General features: G+C 41.0%; 1 protein-coding gene across 1 annotated transcript in view; it reads left to right on the top strand.

The window, feature by feature from the left end:
* Window positions 1-22,784, top strand: part of tmtc1 (transmembrane O-mannosyltransferase targeting cadherins 1) — a 104,314-nt gene extending 81,530 nt beyond the window's left edge. The window contains exons 11-19 of the mRNA XM_080050757.1: window positions 1,661-1,804; window positions 5,303-5,411; window positions 5,871-5,973; window positions 8,561-8,696; window positions 9,600-9,744; window positions 10,223-10,360; window positions 12,322-12,444; window positions 18,596-18,673; window positions 20,214-22,784. Of these exons, the coding sequence (XP_079906883.1) occupies window positions 1,661-1,804; window positions 5,303-5,411; window positions 5,871-5,973; window positions 8,561-8,696; window positions 9,600-9,744; window positions 10,223-10,360; window positions 12,322-12,444; window positions 18,596-18,673; window positions 20,214-20,339 (1,102 nt within the window). The 3' untranslated portion in view covers window positions 20,340-22,784. The remainder of the gene's footprint in view (window positions 1-1,660; window positions 1,805-5,302; window positions 5,412-5,870; window positions 5,974-8,560; window positions 8,697-9,599; window positions 9,745-10,222; window positions 10,361-12,321; window positions 12,445-18,595; window positions 18,674-20,213) is intronic.
* The last annotated feature ends 929 nt before the right edge of the window (window positions 22,785-23,713 follow it).

Below are 23,713 nucleotides of genomic sequence, written 5' to 3'. Positions count from 1 at the left end.
AGTTGGGAGGGATGGGGGGGGCTAAGGTGGGATGTAGTTGTGTTGCCAGATTTATGCTAGATACAAGAAGCTGTAGATACGTACAGCACAAATCAGGCCTTGGTACTGGCGAGAACTTCACGATACGCCATGGCTCACGATTCATAACATCATGATACATTGCGATACAATGCATATTGCAATATTCCATAACCCACTGAAAATTTTAAAACAGAGCTGAAATACAAGTTGCTGTGTACGATCTAGGCGGTCTTAATTCATCACATTATATTGATAATTCAGCGGACAAATGGAGTCCAAACTATTTAACTCAAAACTTTCATTTAGAAACAGAAATGTCGATTGCGGAGGTGACGATAATAAGCAGATATCACAGAAATATATCACGATATGCTGCATTGATTTTTTTTTAGCACACCCTTAAAAATGGGGTGCTAACTTGCTCGCTTAATGAAGTGTGACAAATATTAATCCTTTGTTCAGGTTTACACAAACATACACACATTGCAATGGAATTCCAAAAAGTAAGCATTTATGATGAAAATAGCCAGGTTACCATACCACTTAGCTTTCTTCAGTGAAATTATCAGTAATTTTAACTGTTGGCCTATATAAATATATATATATATATATATATATATATATATAGCAGGCAGCAAACCTGGAGTCTGCAGCGTGGTGGGAAGGTCATCACATACTGTAGACATCTGACTATGAAGGTTAGGGATAAGGCAGCTTACAATTAAGGTTGACTTTGTTGTTATGGAACAAAGTTACCATCGAAACAGCAAGGAGCATCTCCACAGTGCCCCGCTCCACCCCTTCTTTCCCCGGGCGTCTTGTCAGGTCTTGTGTCACCATGATGGCCACTAACTATGAAAGTGCATCTCAATTACACAGAGGTCTTTGTAGCAGTGATGGAGAGCAGCAGTAAATGTCAACACAGAGGCTGCTGGCTGAGGCTTCCACACACTCACTGCTGATTTATCCAAACCATTTGCTCTGGAGATAATCCTTATCGCTGAGACAAGCCACTTAGTCCAATCGAGATCATGTTATGGTATGCTGTGCCACAGCCAGAGATCTAGTACACTGGCCGTTACACTCAACTCTAAATGAATGTTAATGCTGCTCTGTAACTGCTGGATGTGTAAATGACTGTTTTCTATACATTGCCTAAATAGATTTTGTGTTAAAGTTATTGTGTGTAATTTTTTCATATAAATGAACGTCGGTTACATTCAAGTCATTGCCACATGGTGATTACGCTTATCAGCTCCACAAAATTATTCGTATTTCTCAGTAATACAAACTAGTTTCGCCCCAACACTGACCCGGGAGCTCAGAAAAATCCCAAATTGTGCCCAATAAATGTTTTAATTTGTTGATTCTACTGCTAAGAAAAAACCTGGACGTTCAGCAGAAGGTATAAAATCCAAGCGCAATCACAGAAGGCTTACCTCATGTAGATGAGCCAACAGTGTTGTTCTATAAACTCAGAATTCCTCATGGGGGCAACGGAGGTTACGGACTATAGCTTTAATTACAATTTGCTGCTCCAAAGTGGCAAGAAATGTAATAGTTCAGTTTGAAAAAAACAAAGACTTGTCCTCAATAAATTCTAACTCCTCTCGTGCCCTGTCTCTTTCTTTCCTCTCAGGTTATACCCTAGTCATGCCAGTGCCATGAACAACCTGGGCACACTGACCCGCAACCCAGTGGAAGCTGAGCGCTACTACAGGAAAGCACTGGACACCAACCCTCAGCACAACAGAGCTCTGTTTAACCTGGGGAACCTCCTCAAGTAAGACCATACACACACACACACACACACACAAAAAAAAACACACACACACACACAAAAACACACACACACTGCAAGGTTATCGGACACCAAATGTACCAGATAGGAACCACTTTTGATCCCAAAACACAAAAGATTCTAACAGGTGACTTTGCCCTTATCAGTTTAAAGTGTCAAGTAGAAAGAGCATACTTATTCTCTGCTCTCTGAAAAGCTCCTGAAGTTGACAAAGTCTTAATGTTCCAACACCCTCTGCTCTCAGCTCTGATCCCAACAGTCTTTTACAACAGGTCTCCTTCTGTGTGTGTTACCAACAGAGACAGTGTGATGATTTTCTTTTCTTCGTGGGTTGTTAATTAGTACATTTCCTCTTGCTCTGTAATGAATGCAAACACTAGCGAACTAGCATGGGTTTCACTGTTTTCCACCATTGTTACATTATGGTATCATCCAATCTGTAATTTCATGAAATGACTTGCTTCACATTGTGTTGTGAGCCTCAAAACTCTTCATACAACTAACGCCTGGTGAAAGTCCAATGATGGTAGTAGGCAATGCTCTAAAGAAGGTCAAGCTCCTAAGAAGGCTACGATATGTTACAAGGTCACTGACCTCACACTGCAACCTGGTCGAATTGAGTTACGGTTTGCCTTATCCATTTTGCTTTGCTGTGGGTGTGCTGCTTGGCTGAAAGTAGCTTTTTTTTTACATGCTGTATCTGGCGTATGGTTTGATCTAACATCTTTAAATATACATTTTGGGCATTTTACAGTGACCTTGAACTTTGACCTCCAAAATGTAATCAGTTTATCCTCTAATCAAAGTGTGAGTTTTTGCCGAATTGGACGAAAATCCCTCAAAAGCGTTCATGAGATATTGCGTTCAAGAAGCGTGTGGTCACAGTGAAGTTGACCTTTCATCTATGAACTCCGAAATCTACTCAGTCTCAGCCTGGAGTGTGTGCTTAATTTCACAAAAATCCCAAACAGTCTATTGATGAGTCGAAGTTCAAATGTTTGCAAACTTGAACCAGGCAACCTGAAACAACCTGAAAACATAATGAGTCACTAAAAAACTGAAAACCAAATGTATACAGTATATTTAGAACTCTTTATCTTTCCACCCAACTACATCAGGCCAATGATTATTACAGCAGAGCTTGGATATACATCCTTGTGACCAATCCATGACCTCAGTATATTTGGCCTGAGGGTTGTATCTTAAGAGGAAGAAGTAGGGATGCAATAGTTTCATAATGATGAGTAAATTTAAATGGCTTAATCTTAACCAAGTATAAACTTTATCCTGGGGCTCAAAAATAAATGAACATCCTGCCAAGCATGTTTTGGTTGTGGTCTGTGATTTAAACTGGAGAGATTGTCAACCACATTGTTTTCAATCAACAAGCCGTTATTGAACTCTGATGCCCGTGATTGATGCACGAATGATGCCAAACCTTGGAGTCACTGTATGTAAATGTGGACACACACACATGATTGAGAAATACATTGAAACAAAGCCTCTGTTTTAAAATAGAAATCTATAGTCAGCTCAAGATACCAGTTCAGCATACCTCCTGCAGCAACACTATTCACACTTTACTTTAGTATTACCATGGAAACACCTGGTCAATGATTGAATTCCTCCGTGATTTTTCTCTACTTATGACATCTATTGCAGCATGTCCATCCTGGGAGAGGGATCCCTTACTTTGTCGACTCTCCCTGAGATTTCTCAATTTTCTTTAATCCCGATAAAGGTTTTTTTTACTGGGAGTTTCTTCTCAGCCTAGCTAAGGGTCTAATGGGCAGGGTGTCATACTGTATGGAATGTAAAGCCCACTGAGGCACATGTCTATTTGTGATATTGGGCTATACAAATAAAACTGATTTGATTTGATTTGATTTGATATAGTGGCCTTACTCATACTGTATTCGGAGGCTTTACTGCCTGAGAGAATTATGATTGGCCACGCTTGCTAAATGAAAGTTGTGTATTCTCCCGATTCCCCCCTTCCCCCCCCCCCCCCACTATAATCCTGAAAGCTCTTTATACAGCTGTGGATACTTTGTCTGTTTGTTTGTTTGTTTTGGAGTCACACAGCGTGGACTGCCCCGAGCTCTGCTGGCTCCGATAGGAAATGACATCAATAATAGAAGCTGAAATGGAGTTTATTATCATTGGTTTGGCTCTATTACAATTACTGTATTATTGGTGGAACTGGAACAAACAGCGAAGTGAGGCCATTGATCTGCTTACTGCTGCAAGGTACAGCTCTTTGTGTGTGTGTGTGTGTGTGTGTGTGTGTGTGTGTGTGTGTGTGTGTGTGTGTGTGTGTGTGTGTGTGTGTGTGTGTGTGTGTGTGTGTGTGTGTGTGTGTGTGTGTGTGTGTGTGTGTGCGTGTGTGCGTGCGTGCGTGCGTGCGTGCGTGCGTGCGTGCGTGCGTGCGTGCGTGCGTGCGTGCGTGCGTGCGTGCGTGCGTGCGTGCGTGCGTGCGTGCGTGCGTGCGTGCGTCTGCGTCAGTGTATGTCTATATCTGAACACATGAATAAATGATTTGCGTTCAACTGCATGACAATGAAATGAAAAGCTACATGCGTACAATCAGCCGTCTTGCTGATGTTGATAGTGAGAATATCAATGCTACTGATTACGGTGCTGATTATGTTGATGATGATCTTACAGATGGTGTTGTTGATGAGGAAAATGTTAATTATGATGTTGGAAGTCATTTGGTGATGATGTAGGGCTGCATAATATATCTAAAATGTATCGTTATTGCGATATCAAGATGCAGTCAATATATTTGGCCAATCAGATGTAGTCTACCAGGACATTGTATCAATGGAGCCTGATACCCAGGGAGCAAAGTGATTTTATGGACATGGAGCGTTGTAAAAGGTTGTTCACCAAAAATGACATCTAGGACCTTCCACGATCACAACCTGGGTGGACAACCTTGTCAACAAGCTGCTGGAAAGCTACAGTGGGCCGACATAGCAAATCAGAACCACTGTTTAAGTGAATGGGGTGAATGGGGATGGGCTAATGGGGAATTTTTTGAACTTATAGATATCATTATGAAACTTTGCCAGTTGATTACTGACATTAAAACAAAAACTTTTTGTATTACAGTATTTTCAAAAATGTTTAAATAAATATGAAAAATCATCAATATCTTACTAATGATGCGTACATTTGCATATCTGCAAAGCCCCAAAATCTAGATGTTGGAAGAAAACAAAGTCAATTTGTTTTAAAATTTTGAAAACAAAACAAGTGTCCAACTGCCTGAAGCCTTTCCTAATCACAGTTCAAATTTGATTAATAACCCAATAATTTGGAATATTACCCATGTATTGTGATGCATATTGTATCGTGAAATCCTCACAGGCAGATTCAACAGTGTTTATAGCATATCACAAGTAGTCCGGATATCGTGTCAGCCTTAATGATGATGTTGACTGTGATATTGATGAAGATTATGTTGTGTTCCAGGTCCCATGGAAAGGTGGAAGAGGCTGAGACTCTGCTGAAGGACTCCATACGCTTCGGTCCACATTTTGCCGACGCTTACTCCAGTCTGGCATCGTTTTATGCTGAGCAGGTCGGACATCCAAACACAGAAAGGACTCTCTCTCTCTCGCTCTCTCTCTCTCTCTCTCTCTCAATTAAATTCAAAGGGGGCTTTATTGGCATAAAAGTTTAAATAACAATGTTCCCAACGCATCAAAATAATCGATGCATACTTTTCCAAATATTTCAGACAGTACAAAATAAACAGTAATACATTACTGTTTATTTAAACAACATTTACATTGATTTATCTCTCTCTTTTCTCTCTCTTTCTCTCTCTCTCTCTCTCTTACACACTGTGTATTTGACGTATGGCCTGGAGTGGTGTTGTAACTAATCACTACTTCATATCTCCTGAATTAAATTAGCTTCAGTTGTAAAAGGTAAATCTCTCTACATGCAGAAAACCCCACTAGAACTGTACTGTACTGTACCACTGCTCAAGTTCATATCTGTTTTTATTGAGTATTCCTCTCCATTCTCTCCACAGAAGCGTTTTGCTGAAGCCAATGAAGTGTATGTGAAAGGTATAGAGAACTGTCCAGACAGCTCCGACCTGCATAATAACTACGGAGTGTTCCTGGTGGATACGGGTGAGTTCAACACACTGGCTCAAGTGTCTTGAGTTAAATGTCAACTTATGCAAGGGTTAGACAGCCACATTTATGTCTGGCCATTTTTGTTGTGACTTTAGTCAATCAACATCCTATTGACATACTGTAGGCCTACACTGCATAACAATGTACTTATACTTCTTCAATACTACACAGTAATATTAACAACATTTACACTAGGCTACTTGATTATTGATTTGATTTGCCGGCTTGGTATAAAAAATAAATAAATGTATTAGTAGTATAATAGTTTAAGAACCCTGGTCAGAATTGAACAAATAGTTGCTCTTCAGCAGTGGAAAGTGACGTGTTTAGACTAATAGGGTGCAAACAACAAGTGCACCATGAGCACCACTTATCTTCTCCTGGATAAACAAGCAGGCTATGGAGAATAAAATGATTTGCTGTGTGTGTGTGTGTGTGTGTGTGAACGTGCGTGCGTGCATGCATGAGATTTTTAATTTAATGAAGGTGAACTGAGTAGACGATAGCACTGCTCTTTAATGCAGCAGTTTTTCAATCAGAGGCTGCTCATTTATCAACATTATGTGTACTGCCGTCTTCTAATGGCTGTAGGGATTTAATGGTCTAAAGCAGTGGTTTTCAAACTGTGGGGCGATCACGGCTTAGCTGGACAAGAGTTCTTCTGCTTCGTTCCTCTCACTGCATTTAAATGCATTCATTATATTACAGATAAATAGGTCTCGTTAAAGAAAAAGAGCACCAAGCCCAACCCAGAGGACCCTGCATAATTTTTTTTATTTTAAATTAATATTTTTATGGAAAATCCATGTGTCTTTCTTCAATAGCTTCTAATTCATCAGACCCAGTGTCTCCAAATTATTTGTTCACACAAAATTCCTCATATTTAGCCTCTTAATTTTCCTCTCAAAGTGCACCAGCTTCACGCATTTCACTTTAAAAAGGTGAAAACAAATCTCCCGGGGGGGGCATACCCCCGGACCCCCCTACGAGGGTCTGGTTCTCCACTGGCTACTATTTTCCTCCAGCAGGACATTGGAGGCACTAGCGAAAAAACACTGGTTGTGTGAATGACATTTAACTAGTCAATAATTTGGGCAAGTCTGTCTGCCTATCTTTCTCACTCCGCTGCACACTCAGTCACTACTATCCATGCTTAAAGGAAGCAGGATTAAAACACTGGATTAAGATGTTAAAACGTATTAAAAATGTGTTTAAAAACGCACAATTTTTTTTAGAATGTTTCAAAAATATGTTTAAATCTGTAAAATAATTAAAAGATCTTTCAAAACACACAGGGATTTAGAATTTTTTTTTGGGGGGGGGGGCTCCGCTGAAATTTGTTCTCTGAGGGGGGGGGGCTCACTCTCTCTCTCACTTTGAAAACCCCTGGTCTAAAGGATAAAGGAGAGGCTTTTCATACTGTATACAGCGGCTTTAATAATAATATATTTAATTTATATATCGCTTTTCTCACACTCAAATCACTTTAGACAACAGACCCATTAAGAATCACTTATTCAGTTATTGATCAATTCAGACTTATTGACCAACGATCATATATCAGCATTAAACGTTGAATTACAATGCAGATTTAAATGCATCTACTGGCTTTGTGTTTTTAATTAGGTAAGTGTATTTTTAGTCTTGTTGTCTATTAACAGACATTGTTCCCGGGTGTCTATTCTCAGGGCAACATCTAACATCCAGTTTCCAACAAAATACCAATATCTGAACTCACAAGGTTGATTGAAAAAATAATCAAACGATGTCTACAGATACTCTAGGCAACCTCGTCAATGTGTCATTTCTACCCCAAATATTTACCTTGTATTTATTTTTATTTAAGTAATTACAGAGGGTTAGAAATAAGTCCCTTATGCCAGAGAAGGACAAGTGCAATAGACAATGCACATTTTATAGTTTCAAATATTTTTCTGTGTCTATATTTACTTAATAATAGTTCTATTAAGTTCAATTGTGTATCTCTATTATTATCTATTATTAGATAGCTATATTTTATCAAATGCAAATGTATCCGCATCGACAGTTCAAAAATCCATATCGGTCGGCCACTGCAAAATACCATCTGCTTGCTTTGCATTGCCCCGTAAAATGAACCTCCCAGCTGTTTGTTCAGAGGGTTGCTTGTTGTGTGGGCATGTACATAGAGCTAAATGTATGCTGTAGGTTATTTTTGCGTCTTGAGAACCTTTCTTTACCCCCCAATTTGGAAAATGCTCAGCAGTGACGTAAACATTATTGACATAAGCGTTTCTCGGACTAAAACACCGCAGCTTGGTCCTTTTTAAATAAATAGAAAATCACCCACCTCAGCTACTGATACATCTAGTTTGATCTAAATGAGTGTGGAAAAGCGTCAGTTCAATACTCCATCAGTAATGTACGAGAGGCATACCCTTCTTACCTGAACTTATTCTAATGACATATATTTACAAGTTGCAACACACGGATGAATGGTGATGGTATTACTGATACTTGTTTCATCATAAACACTGAATATTTAGAACATAATTGAGTAGCTGCAGGAATTCAATTTGGAGTAAATGTCTCTTTTTTCCAGGTGAGGGCGAGCTAGCAGCAGCTCACTACCAGCATGCTGTCAGACTCAAACCGGCGCACTACGTTGCCATGGTGAACCTCGGCCGCCTGCTCCGATCGTCCAATGAGAACAGAGAAGCTGAGTCTTGGTACAAGAGGTGAGACAAGTATTCAGCAGCAGTACATTATGAAAGAGTCAGGCTTGTACTCTAACTAAATAACTATCACCGCAAAGCTGCTGTTTTAGCTCGCAGGGAGATACGACCTTGACGAAGGACGATAAGATAATCTGTTTTCATTTAGTATGGACCAAAAATAATGTGTTATAACTTGCAAAGTCAAAGGCAGACCATTTAAGACAATATTGTTACAAATTCAGAATGCCAGAAAAAGAACGGCAAATTAGGCCTCCATCATTTTACTGGAGTTCTGTCAACACTTTTATAGCGTCTTCATACACAGGCATTGGTGCTGCTGCTGGACACACACACACACTCTGAAGGCATTTATTATAAAACATGCACCGCACATTACACAGCACATATTTCATGACGGTAATGAAAGGAATATACCATTGCTATTTTGCCCCCGGTATACGGTATTACTGTATCAGCGCCCAACCCTAGCACATAGCACCTTTAACACTTCCCCTGCGTTCCGAATCACATACTCGTTAGGATGCAGTAGGTATACTATTGGGACATACTTTTACTTATTTATTTCATCATAACATTGCGCCTTGATCTTGCCTCTTGCTATTATACCCGTCGCATTTGTTTTCATATAGAGGCTTCGTTGATGTGACATCACTTCAGGTTCTCACTGGATTATTGGTCAGAATCGCCCAAATAGCATGCTGTTTTCAAAACTAAAAATCTTGGCCAGGTGTAGTAGACATCCGGGTCTTTCTAACCATCCTAAATCTGACCACAAAAATCGGGACACACTTTTTTCTACCATACTAAATAGTAGAAAGTATGCGATTCGGAACGCAGGGTTGATTTTATAGAGAAGCAGCATCATGTGCAGCCCTGTGTGTGACCTTTGACCTCTGCCTACAGGGCGCTGCAGGTGAGCAGGAAGGTGGAGATCCTGACTCCACTGGGGGCGCTCTACTACAACACAGGGCGCTACGAGGAGGCTCTGCAGGTGTACAGAGAGGCCGCCACACTGCAGCCAGACAGCAGCGACATCTGGCTGGCCTTGGTGAGAGCACACACACACACACACACACACACAATTATTGGATCCCCAAATATGGGTGTGTGTATCTGTGCGGTCTGGGAAAGCTGCCATATCCTGAATAGTCACCCAAACAACATCTGCTTGGCCTCTAAACATTTTTCCAGACGCTGAAAAAAAACTGCTTTTTTGGTTTCACACACACACACACACAAACGTTTGTACTGCTATACTTGTGAGGACACTCATTGACATAATGCATTCCCTAGCCTCTTACCCTAACCCTAACCATAAAAACTAATTGCTTATCCCCAACCTAACCCTAACATAAACCTAATTCATATCTGAACCTTAAAATCTAGTGTTAACAACAAAAATGTCCTCACTCTTAAGGACTAAAACTTAAATTGGTATCTCACAAAAAAGTTGTAAAAGCACACACACACACACACACTCACTCACACTCACCCACCCATTCTCTCCCTCTGTTTTTCTCTCTCAGGCTCAGGTTTTAGCCATGGCTGGTCGTTCCAAAGAGGCAGAGAAGATGACCCTGGACATCATATCCAGAGAAGGCAGCTGTATCGAATGTTACCGCCTGCTGTCTGCCATCTATAGCAAGCGTGGCAACTACACAGAGGTGTGTGTGTGTGTGTGTGTGTGTGTGTGTGTGTGTGTGTGTGTGTGTGTGTGTGTGTGTGTGTGTGTGTGTGTGTGTGTGTGTGTGTGTGTGTGTGTGTGTGTGTGTGTGTGTGTGTGTGTGTGTGTGTGTGTGTGTGTGTCATTGCCTCAGTGTGTTGCTTGGAGGCGAAATAACACACACATGTTGAGATGATCACAGTCAGGAATGATCAACTCTCAGCAGGAGACGGTTTCCACTCCAACAGTTGCCGTGGAGACCGATCACCTCAGACCAGCAGCCATTTTGTGCTGAGTAGCTGCGAGTCGTCCTCCCACTCTGTTCAATCACCTCCATCTGCACTGCTGCTGTCTGTCACTCTCCCCGTGACCCAGTTCCACAGTGAAGAAGTGATGAATTCTGGGCTTTAAGTATGAAGAGTTTTCACAGTGAGTCTGCAACTGCGGCTTATAATGCCAACATGAACATTAACCCCTAGTCTCCACCAGCAACATAACATTTTTATCCAATCAGAAGAGAGAACGCTACAAACCGACACTCGTCTCACTCATATATAGTATATACACTCCATGGTCTCACTGCCGGTGCACGCCAGAGCAACAGATGGGTGAATGTGTGTGCGCCTACAATGGCGGAGCAGGTAAAAATCCTTCCCAATGTCTGTTTTGATGGTTTTTATCATGTTTTATCACACTTATGGATCTGAGATGACGCTAGATAACTTGCTGCTTGAAGACCGCAGTGCATTAATGTGGGGACGAGGGAGGGGACCGCTAACTGCAGTCACTGACAGGAAGTTAGCTAAAAGAACCATTACGCTTACAGCACCTTTAATCTCTGTTGACTTGAGCTGTATACTTTGTATTCTTTTGTTTGTTTGTAAGTATTGTTTGTATATTTGTGGTGCTTCTTTGTATTGTTCTTGTTGAAAATAAGAAAAGCCAATAAATATTTTTAAAAAAACGACATCAAAAATCGTCCAAAAATAGGATTGAAGCGGTGTCAGAAACCACTTTAGGTCGCGTTTACGTGCGTGTGGGGCAACTGACACCCTTAGCGTTTTTTTTTTCGCTTCAATTCTTTTTATTCTCGACGATACACGCGTAAACGACTTGATGGCCAATGAAAAGTCACTGAATACATACCTGTATATTTATCTACATTTTGCAACCTAACCTGATCATTGTAATTTAAACTTTGATCATATTTTTATTTTATTTTATTATCTGACCTACTGATGGCATGTTTTCCTCTTTATTGCGTTTATTGCATCAGTGTTAATGGGAATATTGATAACGAACACTGCTCTCAGCACAGAAAGTTTGGCTGCTGCCTGTTCTACACTTTAAAACGCTTTTTAAAAGCTGAACTAGCAAAGGCTGAACTACAAATAATAACATGTATATAGTTGTTATAGGTGTGCAAATCTAAGTCAAGAAATAATAAAACACTTTTTGCCATTCAGATTGCACTTGCCAAATAGTTAATAGTGCACACGTAACTGCAGTACAAATTGGTTCTTAAGAATTCACCGGAATGCAGGAAATTAAGTGTGCTTAATGTGTGTGTCCGCGATGTTGAAACCAAACCTTCGCCCATGGTCCTACCTCTGCAGCTCCCATCACACACACATTCACAGATTGCCTATTAATGCTTTCTGCTAGGTTTCTCTCTTTTGTGTCAGCGTTTGTGATGAAGCTGACGCTGCGTTTTCTCAGTGAGACAGGAACATATTCTCATGCTCTTCATCTCCTCCTATAGACTTCCTCTTCTTCTCCTCCTCCCTTCATCCCTCTCTCCTTCACGGTTCACACAGTAGAAGGTAGAGAGACGGTCTGATCTAAACCCAGCGCCGATTCTGTATAGGAGCGCAGTCAGCACAGCAAGACACCTGGATTGTGTGTTCTTTTACGTGTGTGGTAGTGTGTATTAACTGTGTGTGTGTATTGTGTGTGCACCAGGCTCTAGATGCTCTGGACAGGGCCCTGCAGCAGAACCCCAGTGATGTGACGGTGAGAGCAGAACTGTATTTCTCCAAAGGAAACCAGCTGAGAGAGATGAACCAGCTGGACCGAGCCTTCCAGGTACTGCTCTCTCTCTCTCTCTCTCTCTCTCTCTTTCTTTCTTACCTCTCCTGCTTTAACAAGTATGCATTTCCTATAGTCTGTGCGTACAGTCGGCCCAGCACTCCCTCTCCTTTGTTAAAAACTAGTGTGTATATAAGAACAGATCTAACTTGTAGGCAGAGCAATTTCTGTCCATTCTGGAGCCTTTGGTCAGACATCAACCGAAACATCACAAAAACACCCCATTGGCTCACATTTTCACCGTAGAACTACAGTAAGTAAACATGCAGCGCATATTTGACTAGATGAAAATGTGACACAGGAAGACATTTAGTTTGTAAGCAGACTTTCTCATTCAGTACATTTACATGCACAGTTAAGCTGAGCGACGGTAATAGCTCTACCATGCAATTTAGTTGGACTACTACTGTCCTCGTCCCAGTGTACAAGCACTGGAGGGGAAACCATTTATTGACCTGAATATGTCCAACTGCGCTACGATAGGTGGAGATATGCTCCCTTACAGCTGCTTTCAACTTGTATTGGACCCTTTTCCTGTTGACCTCTCACATGAACCAGCAGCTAGCAGTACGCGAGCGCTAAACGGTTAGCATTCGGGTTGGTATAGATGACTTAACCGCTCTGTACATTGGACTTTGAGAATTGCGATTTAGAGAGGGGGGGGGGGGGCTCATGGTGTAGTGGTTGGAGCCCCCCCCCTTTCCATAGAGGCCCAGTCCTCAGAAGCAGCAGACCACGGGTTTGGGTCCGGCTCGTGGTCCTTCCATGCATGTTATTCCCCATTTCATCACTGTCTCTCTAAAGCTGTCTAAGCATAAAAAATGCCCAAAAATGATCTTAAAAAAAGAAAGAACATTTTTTATTTCGATTTAGTAAAGTTTCAGCCGGACTAACATGTATTTCAATAGCCTGGCTTCAAACAGATTAACACAATACATCGATTTTCTCTTAACAGCATGTACAGGTACTGACTGTGTTACATTGCAGTAAGGTGAGGCACACATTAAACTGAGGCATAGATATCCCTTAGCCCAGCTGTACTCTGGGACTGGACTCTCCCTCACATCAGTTTTACAGCTTGACCCATACTAAGACTACAACTACGGATTCCTCAGCTCGGCCCACTCTTCTCTTCCTTTTGGAAGTTTCTGTTCTGTAAATTTAATTGGGTAGATTTGTTTTGCTACCTAAGGGGGCCTTTAAACAGAGGAGTCATCATAGCACAAAGCAGCATTGATAAATGCAGATACGCTAATGAGAAAGTGTTAATAGCAGTCCATTGACAAGGCACCTTTTAATAACTGACCTATAATTAGTTGCAGCTGCACAACAGTGAAGAGATGCTATTGGAATGTAACAGAAGTCTAATGATGTCATTTAAAATCAGTGACAATTCGGGGATATTTCTAATGAGCTTCATTTCTTATTCAGTGGACTAGTTTTAGCCAAAGGGACACCATAGGAACGTATATCCAGTCTTATACAGAACCGACCAATGCAGGGTCAGGTGTTTTCCGCCCGACCGCTACTGTGAGTGTGTGTGTGTGTGCTAAGGCAGCTTGGGTGGATGAACTGTTCCATTTAGTTTTATTCTATTATGAGTTCATTTACCATCTTTGTTTTATTGTTTCAAATGGAGCTGTTGATTTTTTAAACGGCCAAGTGACATACGTAACATATTTGCATACCATCAGCGTGTCATTAGGTTTTAGCTTCTACAACATCCATGGTGAAAACCAAAAGAATAAAGTTGACTGAAAGGAATGAAAAGAAAAACACGCTAACACAAGTCTAACCACATAACAACCACATTACTCTGATCATTTTCCATTTAGGACTGACGCCCTTCACTTGGCACCAATCAAACACATCTGTTGGCACTCTGACGGTTCTGATATATGCTGCGTTCCAAATCTCATACGCTTTTTTCCCTATTCTACATTCTACAGCTGATCATTAAAATAATCTAGTTAGAATGCAGTAGGCATACAATTGGGAAATATGTTTACTTATTTATTTCATCATAACATTGCGCCTTGATCTTGGCTCTTGCTTTTATATCCAGCTGGTTGTTTTCACTGGGAGGCTCTGTCGATGTGATGTCACGTCTGGTGTCAGAATCGCCCCAAATAGCATGCTGATTTCAACAGTTATGATCTGTGTAGTTGTCATCCAGGTATTTTTAAGCATGCTGCATCTGATTCCAATAATTGGGACATCCAAAATCTTTTTTTTTACCATACTATATAGCAGAAAGTAAGGGTACTGGAGTGCAGGGGTATAGTTTCTGGAAGGCACAGGTCCTTCACAGGAAGCTTTGATTGACTTCCTCATAAGGAAAAGGCCTGAGAGGAGAAAAGGCCTTCAGAGACTCTGTGCACTTTGTCTGACAGAGTGGAAACAGGAAGTGCAAGCCAGGCCACCTCAGCTCACTGCTGCTTTAAAGGGCCTCAGTGTTTGTGTATGGAAGCTGCTCTATTAGCTGATCCAGATAATGTTGTGTGATGTGCCGTTATTTCTCCGGTGTATTATCACAGTCTCTGAAGGTGCCGCACAAAACACAGGGGAGAGGCAGCCTAGGGAGGTGTTTGAAGTGTGGTTCTTAAAGTGGTTTATTTATTCGGAGCAAAAAAGTGTGAATGCTGATTCCAACATCCACAGCCCTCAGCCCTGCAGATTAGAAACAGAGATGGAATGTGGCCCAATTGTAGAAGGATTTTAAATACTGTATTACTGTTTCCATGGCTGTTTAATGATCGTACTTCGGCCTTGAAAACTGAATGTCAGCATACAGGCTTGATTCAAAAAGGTTGAAGAGAGAGAAAATTCATGTTTTTTTTAATAAAGCTTGCAAAAGTCATATCAACTTAAAAAGTCAAGTGGATTCTTTGATTATTATTATCTTTTAATTATATTTTAGGTGTGCACACTTTCTGTATTAAAATATAGATGGCTCACTTTGCTTGTAAAAAATCTCAAATTAAATTCCAACCAGATCAGTATAACCTTCTGTGTTCCTAACCTGCTGACCCCCTATGGTAAATATATGTGTGAGCCATTCTTTAAGCAGTGAGTACTTAGGTGCTGCTATGAGTGAATACATCCAGCACAGGGGGACTGAACACAAAGGATGAGTGTGAAGCAAAAAAATAAAAAATAAAATTAATACAAACAAATATGCATTTTATCATATTTTTAACGCAGAAAATGTCTCATAAATAAGCCAAATAACAACAACTGAACAAATCCATGTGTGTCAGTGTGTGTTTGTGTGTGTCTCAGTGTGTGTGTGTGTGTGTGTGTGTGTGTGTGTGTGTGTGTGTGTGTGTGTGTGTGTGTGTGTGTGTGTGCCAGGCTGCTGAAGTGTGTGTGTGTGTGTCTGTCTGTCTCAGTGTGTATGTGTGTGTGTCTCAGTGTGTGTGTGTGTCTCAGTGTGTGTGTGTGTGTGTGTGTGTGTCTCAGTGTGTGTCTGTGTCTCAGTATGTGTCTCTGTGTTTGTGTGTGTGTGTGTGTCAGTGTGTGTGTGCCAGCCTGCTGAAGTGTGTGTGTCAGTATGATGTGCACTGTGTTCCCTGGTGTGTTAACAGCTTGAAAACCCCTGGTGTGTGTCTATACATAGCGTCTCAGCTGGATGTTCACAGTGGATGGATTGGATTTCACCTTGACATAGGATGATGCTGAATCTTTCACAGTATGGGGGGACATTTCAGGAAATCTGAACATTCTTGTGGTCTAACGGATGTTTTTCACAGCAGACTGTCACGGCAGGAAAACCCAAAGGTGTAACTTATACCATCACTGAAGTGTATCAGTAAGCTGTACCAGTCATGCACAGTACCAGTGTCCTTTGGAATAGTATTACTTGTATAATGCAGCCTTGAGAAAATCTTATTAAATACACACAGGCTTTCCTTCTATGTCAGAATGAATCCAGTGCACTACACTACATTAGAAGTTGAGCTCCCGACTGTATAACATTGTAAAAATGTATTATGAAAATCTTGCCCATTGTGGTCTTTGAGCAGTGTGTCAGCTGTCTATTTTTACACTACAATTTTAAAACGCCTTGAATGCTTTGGGTGTAAACACATATGGAGGGACAGAGCTGCTGCTCTACTAACGTGGCGTAAGGGCTTGTAGTTTGCAATGCAATGCTTTGTATATTATAACTTTGTTATATTTTGTGTACGTTTAAAGCTACTACGAGTAAGTCGGCACGTTGGCGACACCTTTGAACAAAAGCGGTAGTATTATTACGACGCCAGCTGTCGTGAAGCTGTTTGCTTGCTCGTGCAGGGCTGCAAGATTCAAATAATCAGGAAGCAATATGGTGCGTGTCCGTGTGTGGACTCTTTTCGGCTCGGTGAGAGTGGTGGTGACACAGCATCTACTAATGCCAGTAAGTGCTAAACACACCTGATTGCAATGAGTTGATGCATTGTCACCTCTCACGGAGCTGAACGAGTCTTTAGTAGGCTACCGCTCATTCATTTAGGAGTAAACACTGCAGTCTAGGTTCACTCCGTGAAATTGTGTAGGCCTATACGTTGCTTGGCAACGCCCTCCCACCCGCCTATCACTCTCCCTTTTTTGCTTTTCTTCATTGCATTTTCTTTTTTTGCTTTGATGGTTCAGCCCCGTTATCAATTATGACGACAAATAACTGTCTCAAACAAGGCTCCCGCTCCCCTTCTAGGGTGACCAGATCGCATTTCCATTACTTTTCACACGTCCCGCAAATTGAGACGTTGTCCCGCATTGTTATTGAAAGTGAGCCCCCCTTTTTAAATGCGTGTTTTATAATCTGGTAGCCTATATATCCGATAGCTGTGTGGAGACAGCAGTCTGTGAGTGTGCGTCTCTCCGTTTGTCTCTGTGTGTGTATCGCACTGTCGGGGGGCTGCTGGGCTCATTGGGCTCTGTGAAGGTGCTGCCTGCTTCAGCATTTCCTTTCTGTTACTTCAAAATAAAAGCCAACTCACGTTTGTCAAGTGAAATGCTTATGTGAAGCCAGTGAAATGCTTTTAATGTGAAGCCGCAGCCTTAACTCTATTTGTTTAACAGTAGCTAACTTAACTGCTGCGCGCTGATCTAAAGATAGTGTTTTTTAATATAGAAAGCCGTGTCTCTGGCATTACCGGTGGTGAAACGAGTTTATTTTGCTAAAGAAAACGGCACTTTGTCCCGCACAAACGTAGTCTTTGTCCCACATCTGGTGAATTGGGATCTGGTCTCCCTATCCCCTTCCCTCACCTGGAGCCATAGGCTTCTCAAATCGCGTTCCTGCGCCACACTGAAATCTGCGACCAATGCGGATATGTGACCATAGAGCATGCACGCGTGAACCGAAAATCGGACTGGGTGTACGACCAGATCAAATGCAGTAATAAAAACTATATAAAAACGTCTTTCTTTGCACTGATGGACTTGTTTGCTGTTAAAGGTAATTTATGATTATGAGAGGAAACATGAGGCTGTTTAAAAGATATTTAAAAGTTACTCGTTGCCGCTTTAAATGAAAAGTTACGTGCTACACATTGAAGTGGTGTTGCGGAATTATTATAACCATAAATGATTTGTACTAGTCATTGTGGAATATCTGTTGTGTAGTAAATAGCAGTGTGCTGGAATACTATTTGACTAATCGTTATCGCAGTTTTGACTGAATCAAGAAGGGTTATCAGTGGCTGGAGTCCACTTCACTGTGCAGTGATTCTTTGTTACTGAGCCAAGAGGCTGTTTGAGACTCATACAATTTCTATTAATGATGAAAGATCCTGACTCACAATCACGCGGTAATACTGTGATGTGTCTGTCTTGTTGTATGTCATGGACCACTCAGTCAGGATTAACAAATCCATCTCTATAGTAAAACAAAGCATACACCACCTCTCCAAGGTTTGCACACAGATGACAATAATCAAGCCTGTTTGAATTGGTATTTCCAATCATGCAGATGAAGGTTGTGTGTGCTCAGCAAACACTGATGTATTCCAACATTGGATTTTCAAATCGCTCCTAGTTCTCTCCTCTAAGATAGGATCAGAACATCTGTACAAACCCTGTTGTGGTTCATTGAGTGAAATTATCTGTCTGTCTGATAGAGTACGGCACTGATCTCATGTCTGTTTGTGTTCCCTCCTACCAGAGCTACAAGTCAGCTGTGGAACTCAAACCTGACCAGTCGCAGGCCTGGATGAACATGGGAGGAATTCAGCACATTAAGGTGACAAACTACATACGAGTCAAAACACACCAACACTGGTGTTCCTGGATAAATAACAGAATAAAAATGCCATATTTCATTGTAAATGTAGCTTTTTTGGTGGAAATCAATTTGTATCAAGCATTTTAACAGTCTTACCAGCATTCTCAACACACAGACACACATTTTAATTTTAGATTCAGTGTGACTAACACATAGTCCTCTTAGAAACCACAGAGAAAAGGTAAAACTGCCCCACTGTCTGAGAATCATCATGAAGTTGTTTTCAATTTTCTTCTGCATGAACTGCAAATACATTATGCAGCATACTTTTAATGTGCCAATTTGCAATAAAGGAAGAAAACAGACTGGATTATAGCCAACAATCAACTCAGTGACTACATGACAACATCATATATTATACCAAACCCCTAACTGCAGTTCAATCAATGATAGCATGACTATCCCCCAAACAAAAAGTAAAACCAATAATATAATTAATCGTCAGGAGCAGTGTCAGTAAATGTAATTACAAAATGAACTAAGTTTGACAGATGTGATGGTTAAAGATGTGAGCTTTTAGAAATCATTTAACATTTCCTCAGCTGTAGAAATATCTTCTTATACTGAACTCTATACTCACTGTTTGTTCAGGTACAATCTCAATCATCTTATTGGCCATGTATGTGTACAAGACATTTGACTGCAAAGCAAAAGATAACTTCAAAATCATTTAACAGGAAAAATCTGAACAAAGACTAAACATAGAACTATAATGTACATAAGAGTAGATGAAAAATAGATGTCAATATGAATATATATAGGGGAGAGTGGGGGGAGTTATGCCAGTGGAGAAGTAGTGCCACCCCTTGTTCGTAGAAAACCATAGAAGAAATTGGTATTCTCTCCAAAGACACAACTTACCCCGCACCAGGGGCAAGTTGTGAGACAACTTTTTTTTACTAAAGCTATATTTCTTAAACAGTTTATTTTAAGATCCAAAGTTATTGTTGGTGGGGATGCACCACATCCTGAAATATATGTACATATTTTAGTTGGAGACATTACTGTCAAGGCCTCACTTTAAAGTCACTTTGAGTAAAAAGTGGCACAGCTCCCCTCACTCTCTCCTACATAAACCCTATACAAGTGAAGAGGTTTTGTACATTTATAGACAAATACAAATAGTCCAAAGTAATAAATGTTGAATACAATGATATGTTTGTTTTGAACTGTTTGAGCTGTAAAATAACTTCAAATGTATCATTTTTAATTTGTGATTGTATGGGTACTTTGGTGTTCCAGAGTTATTGACACTAAATGACTGCTTTAACTGTTAAAGGTGTTGGCCTGTGTGAAGAAGTTGTTGCGGTACCTTGTCTTGGCATACGTTGCTGTGTAGCGCCTCCCAGAGGGGAGAAGTGTCAACTAGTATGGGGGCCCAATTTCCTGAGATGTCTGGAGACACTTTCTGCCTTCTTTTCACTTGCCATGAATGTATTTCCTCCATGGCATTCATTTAAATTGAGTGTTTGTGTGTGTCTGTGTGTGCTGTGCGCAGGGGGACTATGCAGCAGCCCGGATGTACTACCAGCGAGCCCTCTTCCTGAGCCCCGGTTCCAAACTTCTGAAGGAAAACCTGGCCAAGCTGGACCGGCTGGAGAGGAGAGTGACAGGGGGGGCGTAGTTAGACCGCTGTGGATCCCCCCAAGACACTGCTCCATCCTGGGCCTAGTTCAGGGTTAGCAGGGCAGCCCTCTGGAGCCCAAAGCACCAGCACCCAGGCTACTGCATCAGACTGACCTGGAGGTGTGCTGGAATCAAAGAGACCCAGAATCCTTTGCTTTGTTTGGGGCAGGAGGAGTGGCCGCTTTGGAAAACCACTGGGAGCTCCATGCCAGCGCTGCCCTGTCTGCATCAGCTTTACTTCAACACACACATCTGCTTCACACATTTGTGTTTGATTGATTTATTATTACGGTTCACATGAAGTAATTTTTCTTTAAAGGCACTTAATCACAGATTATATATCAGCCCCTCTGCTTTGCCGATATGAGAATTATTCATCTATTTACATTGGTGCAGTGAAAGTGTTTTGAAAAAACATTATTATTAATATGAAGGGAATGAGCATGGGAAATTACTCATGACTATAGGTAAAGATGTGTAACAAAATAATCCAAGCTCCAAGGCCCACGTCAGAGATTTTCAGAGCTTTTCCAAATGCATCTTGAAGCCTCCTTAGGCAATAAGATGAGAGGAACCCATAGATAGTATATAAAATGTATGTAGCATCCGGGCTGATCTCAGTTATTCCAACTGCATCCAATCATCCTGGCCTATGCGCCCCACGATCTTGTCAGATTTTGACTCATTTCCTCTTACCAAAAAAGGGCATTGATGTGACGTTGGGGGAGGGAGATACGCCCATCTAGCTGACGTATACCTACGATGCAAAGTGAGGGCCGCGCCCCTTATTATTCATACATTTTACCTAAACATACAGACTAGAATGTTAGGCTGCTATTTTACATGGGAGTAAATGAGAAATTGCTCTGTTTTGAAACCGGCCCCTAGCGGCCACTCGGTGAACTGCATTTTTTTTTGTCACTTCCCCATTGGATGCTGGTAGAATTCGCTGTGGTTGGGGCTTGGAGCAACCTTGCCCCTCTAAGTCATAGCCCTCCCGCCTTCAGGATGAAAACAACCGCTGACAGTTTACTGGCGGTCGATACAAATTCTGGAAGTTTTTGCAGATCAGATACCGTTTAATTTTGTATCTTCAAGTAGCCTAGATGGCCACACAGCTAATAATGACATGTTGTCATTGGAGATCGACTATCAACGACGATAGTATATACGATATAGTATATACGATATATACTGTAGGTGTCATATCTCAACATTTAGAACTAATATAACTCTTCTCTTAGTGTCCTTTGTTCTTGATGGAAGTAAAGCCAATCTTGTTGTTTGACTTAGGCTACAATAAAGCACAGCAGCTTTTAGGACCTATGTTTTTCCTCTGGTGTCGATACTTTGTTTTGACCCAAAAGAGGGGGTGTGGCCGTATTAACGCCAGGAAGTGACGTACATGAAGCTCTTATCTATGGAGCTTGGTGAAGTGTCATCAGGTGACATGACTGACAGCCAATCAAAGAAGGCTATTTACAACCATCACCAAAGCAGAGGTGGGACACTGTCTGCCGTCCACTCACAGACCACAGTGATGTTGCAGTGCGGTGTTTCTTTCACTTCAGTCATCGGCACATTAAACAGACAACAGCAATGTTTAATTTAGACATTAATCTCAATTTGCTACAGCTGATATAATTTGCCGCAATGCAGAAGAAGTGGTCGGCACAAACCCAAGATGGTTTTATGTTTATCTTGGATTGTAATAATCTGAGGTATCATATATAATGAAGGCATTTCCTTCTTGTGCAATGTGATTGGCTGCTGTCCCATTGTTTTCAAAGTATAGAAGAGCCAATGTAATGCACCTTTTTAAAACTGTTTTAATTTGGGGGGGGGGGGATTTGCAGAGGTTATTAAGTCATTTCATGTCTGAAACTAATTTGGATTCACAAGGACAGATAAAACGCTAGCTCCATCCACTGAAAAGACGTAGTTGAAAGCTTTCGTAAATGAGTGACCTTTGAGTTTGGAATATTGTGTTTCACATGAAGGGAAACGGTTCAGACACAAGATTATTTTTAATCCCACTTAAATTACAGTTTATCAGTGAATGTAACAAAAAGCTGAATCCCAGAATATATGATTTATTAGCCATGTAATAAGATTCCTAGCAGCTGCTTTCTCTATGGACATAACAACTTTATTTTTAAGTTGTTGTTTTTTTAAAGTGCATATTACATTTTATGTCTGACCTCCATTTTACAGAACTGACATTGAGACTGAGTGAGAGCTGGTGTCACAAGCCTTCTGCTAGACTGATCAAATGTGTTGGAGCTAGTAGTTTCATGAATATCCCATAAAGATTACTGTTTGGTTGGATTGTTGTGCTTTTGTTGATTGTGATTGTGGATGAATTATGTTGTGGAAATGACTATGACATCAAGTTGAAGTGACTGACTTGCATCAAGAAAAATAAAGTATATGTTTTATTAAATGGTGTTGGAAATTATTACTGAATCTAAAATACTACTGTACTGTAGGCGATAAGAATATCAGATGTCTGTGTATTAAGTAAAAGACACTACACGGGACTCCAAATATTCCTTTTGCTATACCGTTTTAACAGCTACACCTCGAACACCCCCCCGCCCCAATTGCTTTTGTTTTTGGGCAAGGCGATTTATAAACTGTGCCACCAGGGGAGGAGACACTCTGGACAAAGCCTTCTCAAATATCAAGCATGGTTACGAGACTAAACAGCTACCTCACCTGAGAACATCTGGTCACATGTCCCTGCTTCTGATACCAGCATACACCACAATTAGCCACTAGACAATCAGGGAGTCTCTGATTGTCTAGTTGTCTGAGTTCTCCCTGCAAATGTAACAACATTGGATGTCACAAGAAGAGCTGATTTTGGCCAAGTCTTCAAGGAAATTGACAAAAAATCCATCAGGTATGCCTTGGCAGATTTGAATCCCACAAGTTTCAGGATGATTATAATCAGGTATAGCAAAAGTAACAGGTTCTTCACTGTTTTCAAACCTATGTTCCCTGACCGGGAATGGAACCAAGGCAGCAGCAGTGAAAGAAGCGAATCCTTGCCACTACACCATCAGGGAGTAATTCAATGGTAGTGATGTCACACTCAAGCATTGGTAGTATAGAGGTTAACATAGCTGCTTGCCAAGCACTTGACCTGGGTTTGATTCCCAGCCAATGCATCATAAAAATATACTTTCCTGAAATAGGGAAAGTGATCTTTAGGTTTCTCCCTGCCATTGTAATAACAGTGAATGTCACAAGAAGAGCTGGTTTTGGCCAAGTCTTCAAGGAAATTGACAAAAAATTCATCAGGTATTCCTTGGCAGATTTGAATCCCACAAGTTTCAAGACGATTATAATCAGGTACAGCAAGAGTTA

The sequence above is a fragment of the Ammodytes marinus genome (genome assembly GCF_949987685.1).
Source record: "Ammodytes marinus genome assembly, chromosome: 22".
Lineage (NCBI taxonomy): Eukaryota > Metazoa > Chordata > Actinopteri > Uranoscopiformes > Ammodytidae > Ammodytes > Ammodytes marinus.
Note: the sequence above shows the minus strand (reverse complement) of the source record. Positions and strands in the feature narration are given on the sequence as shown.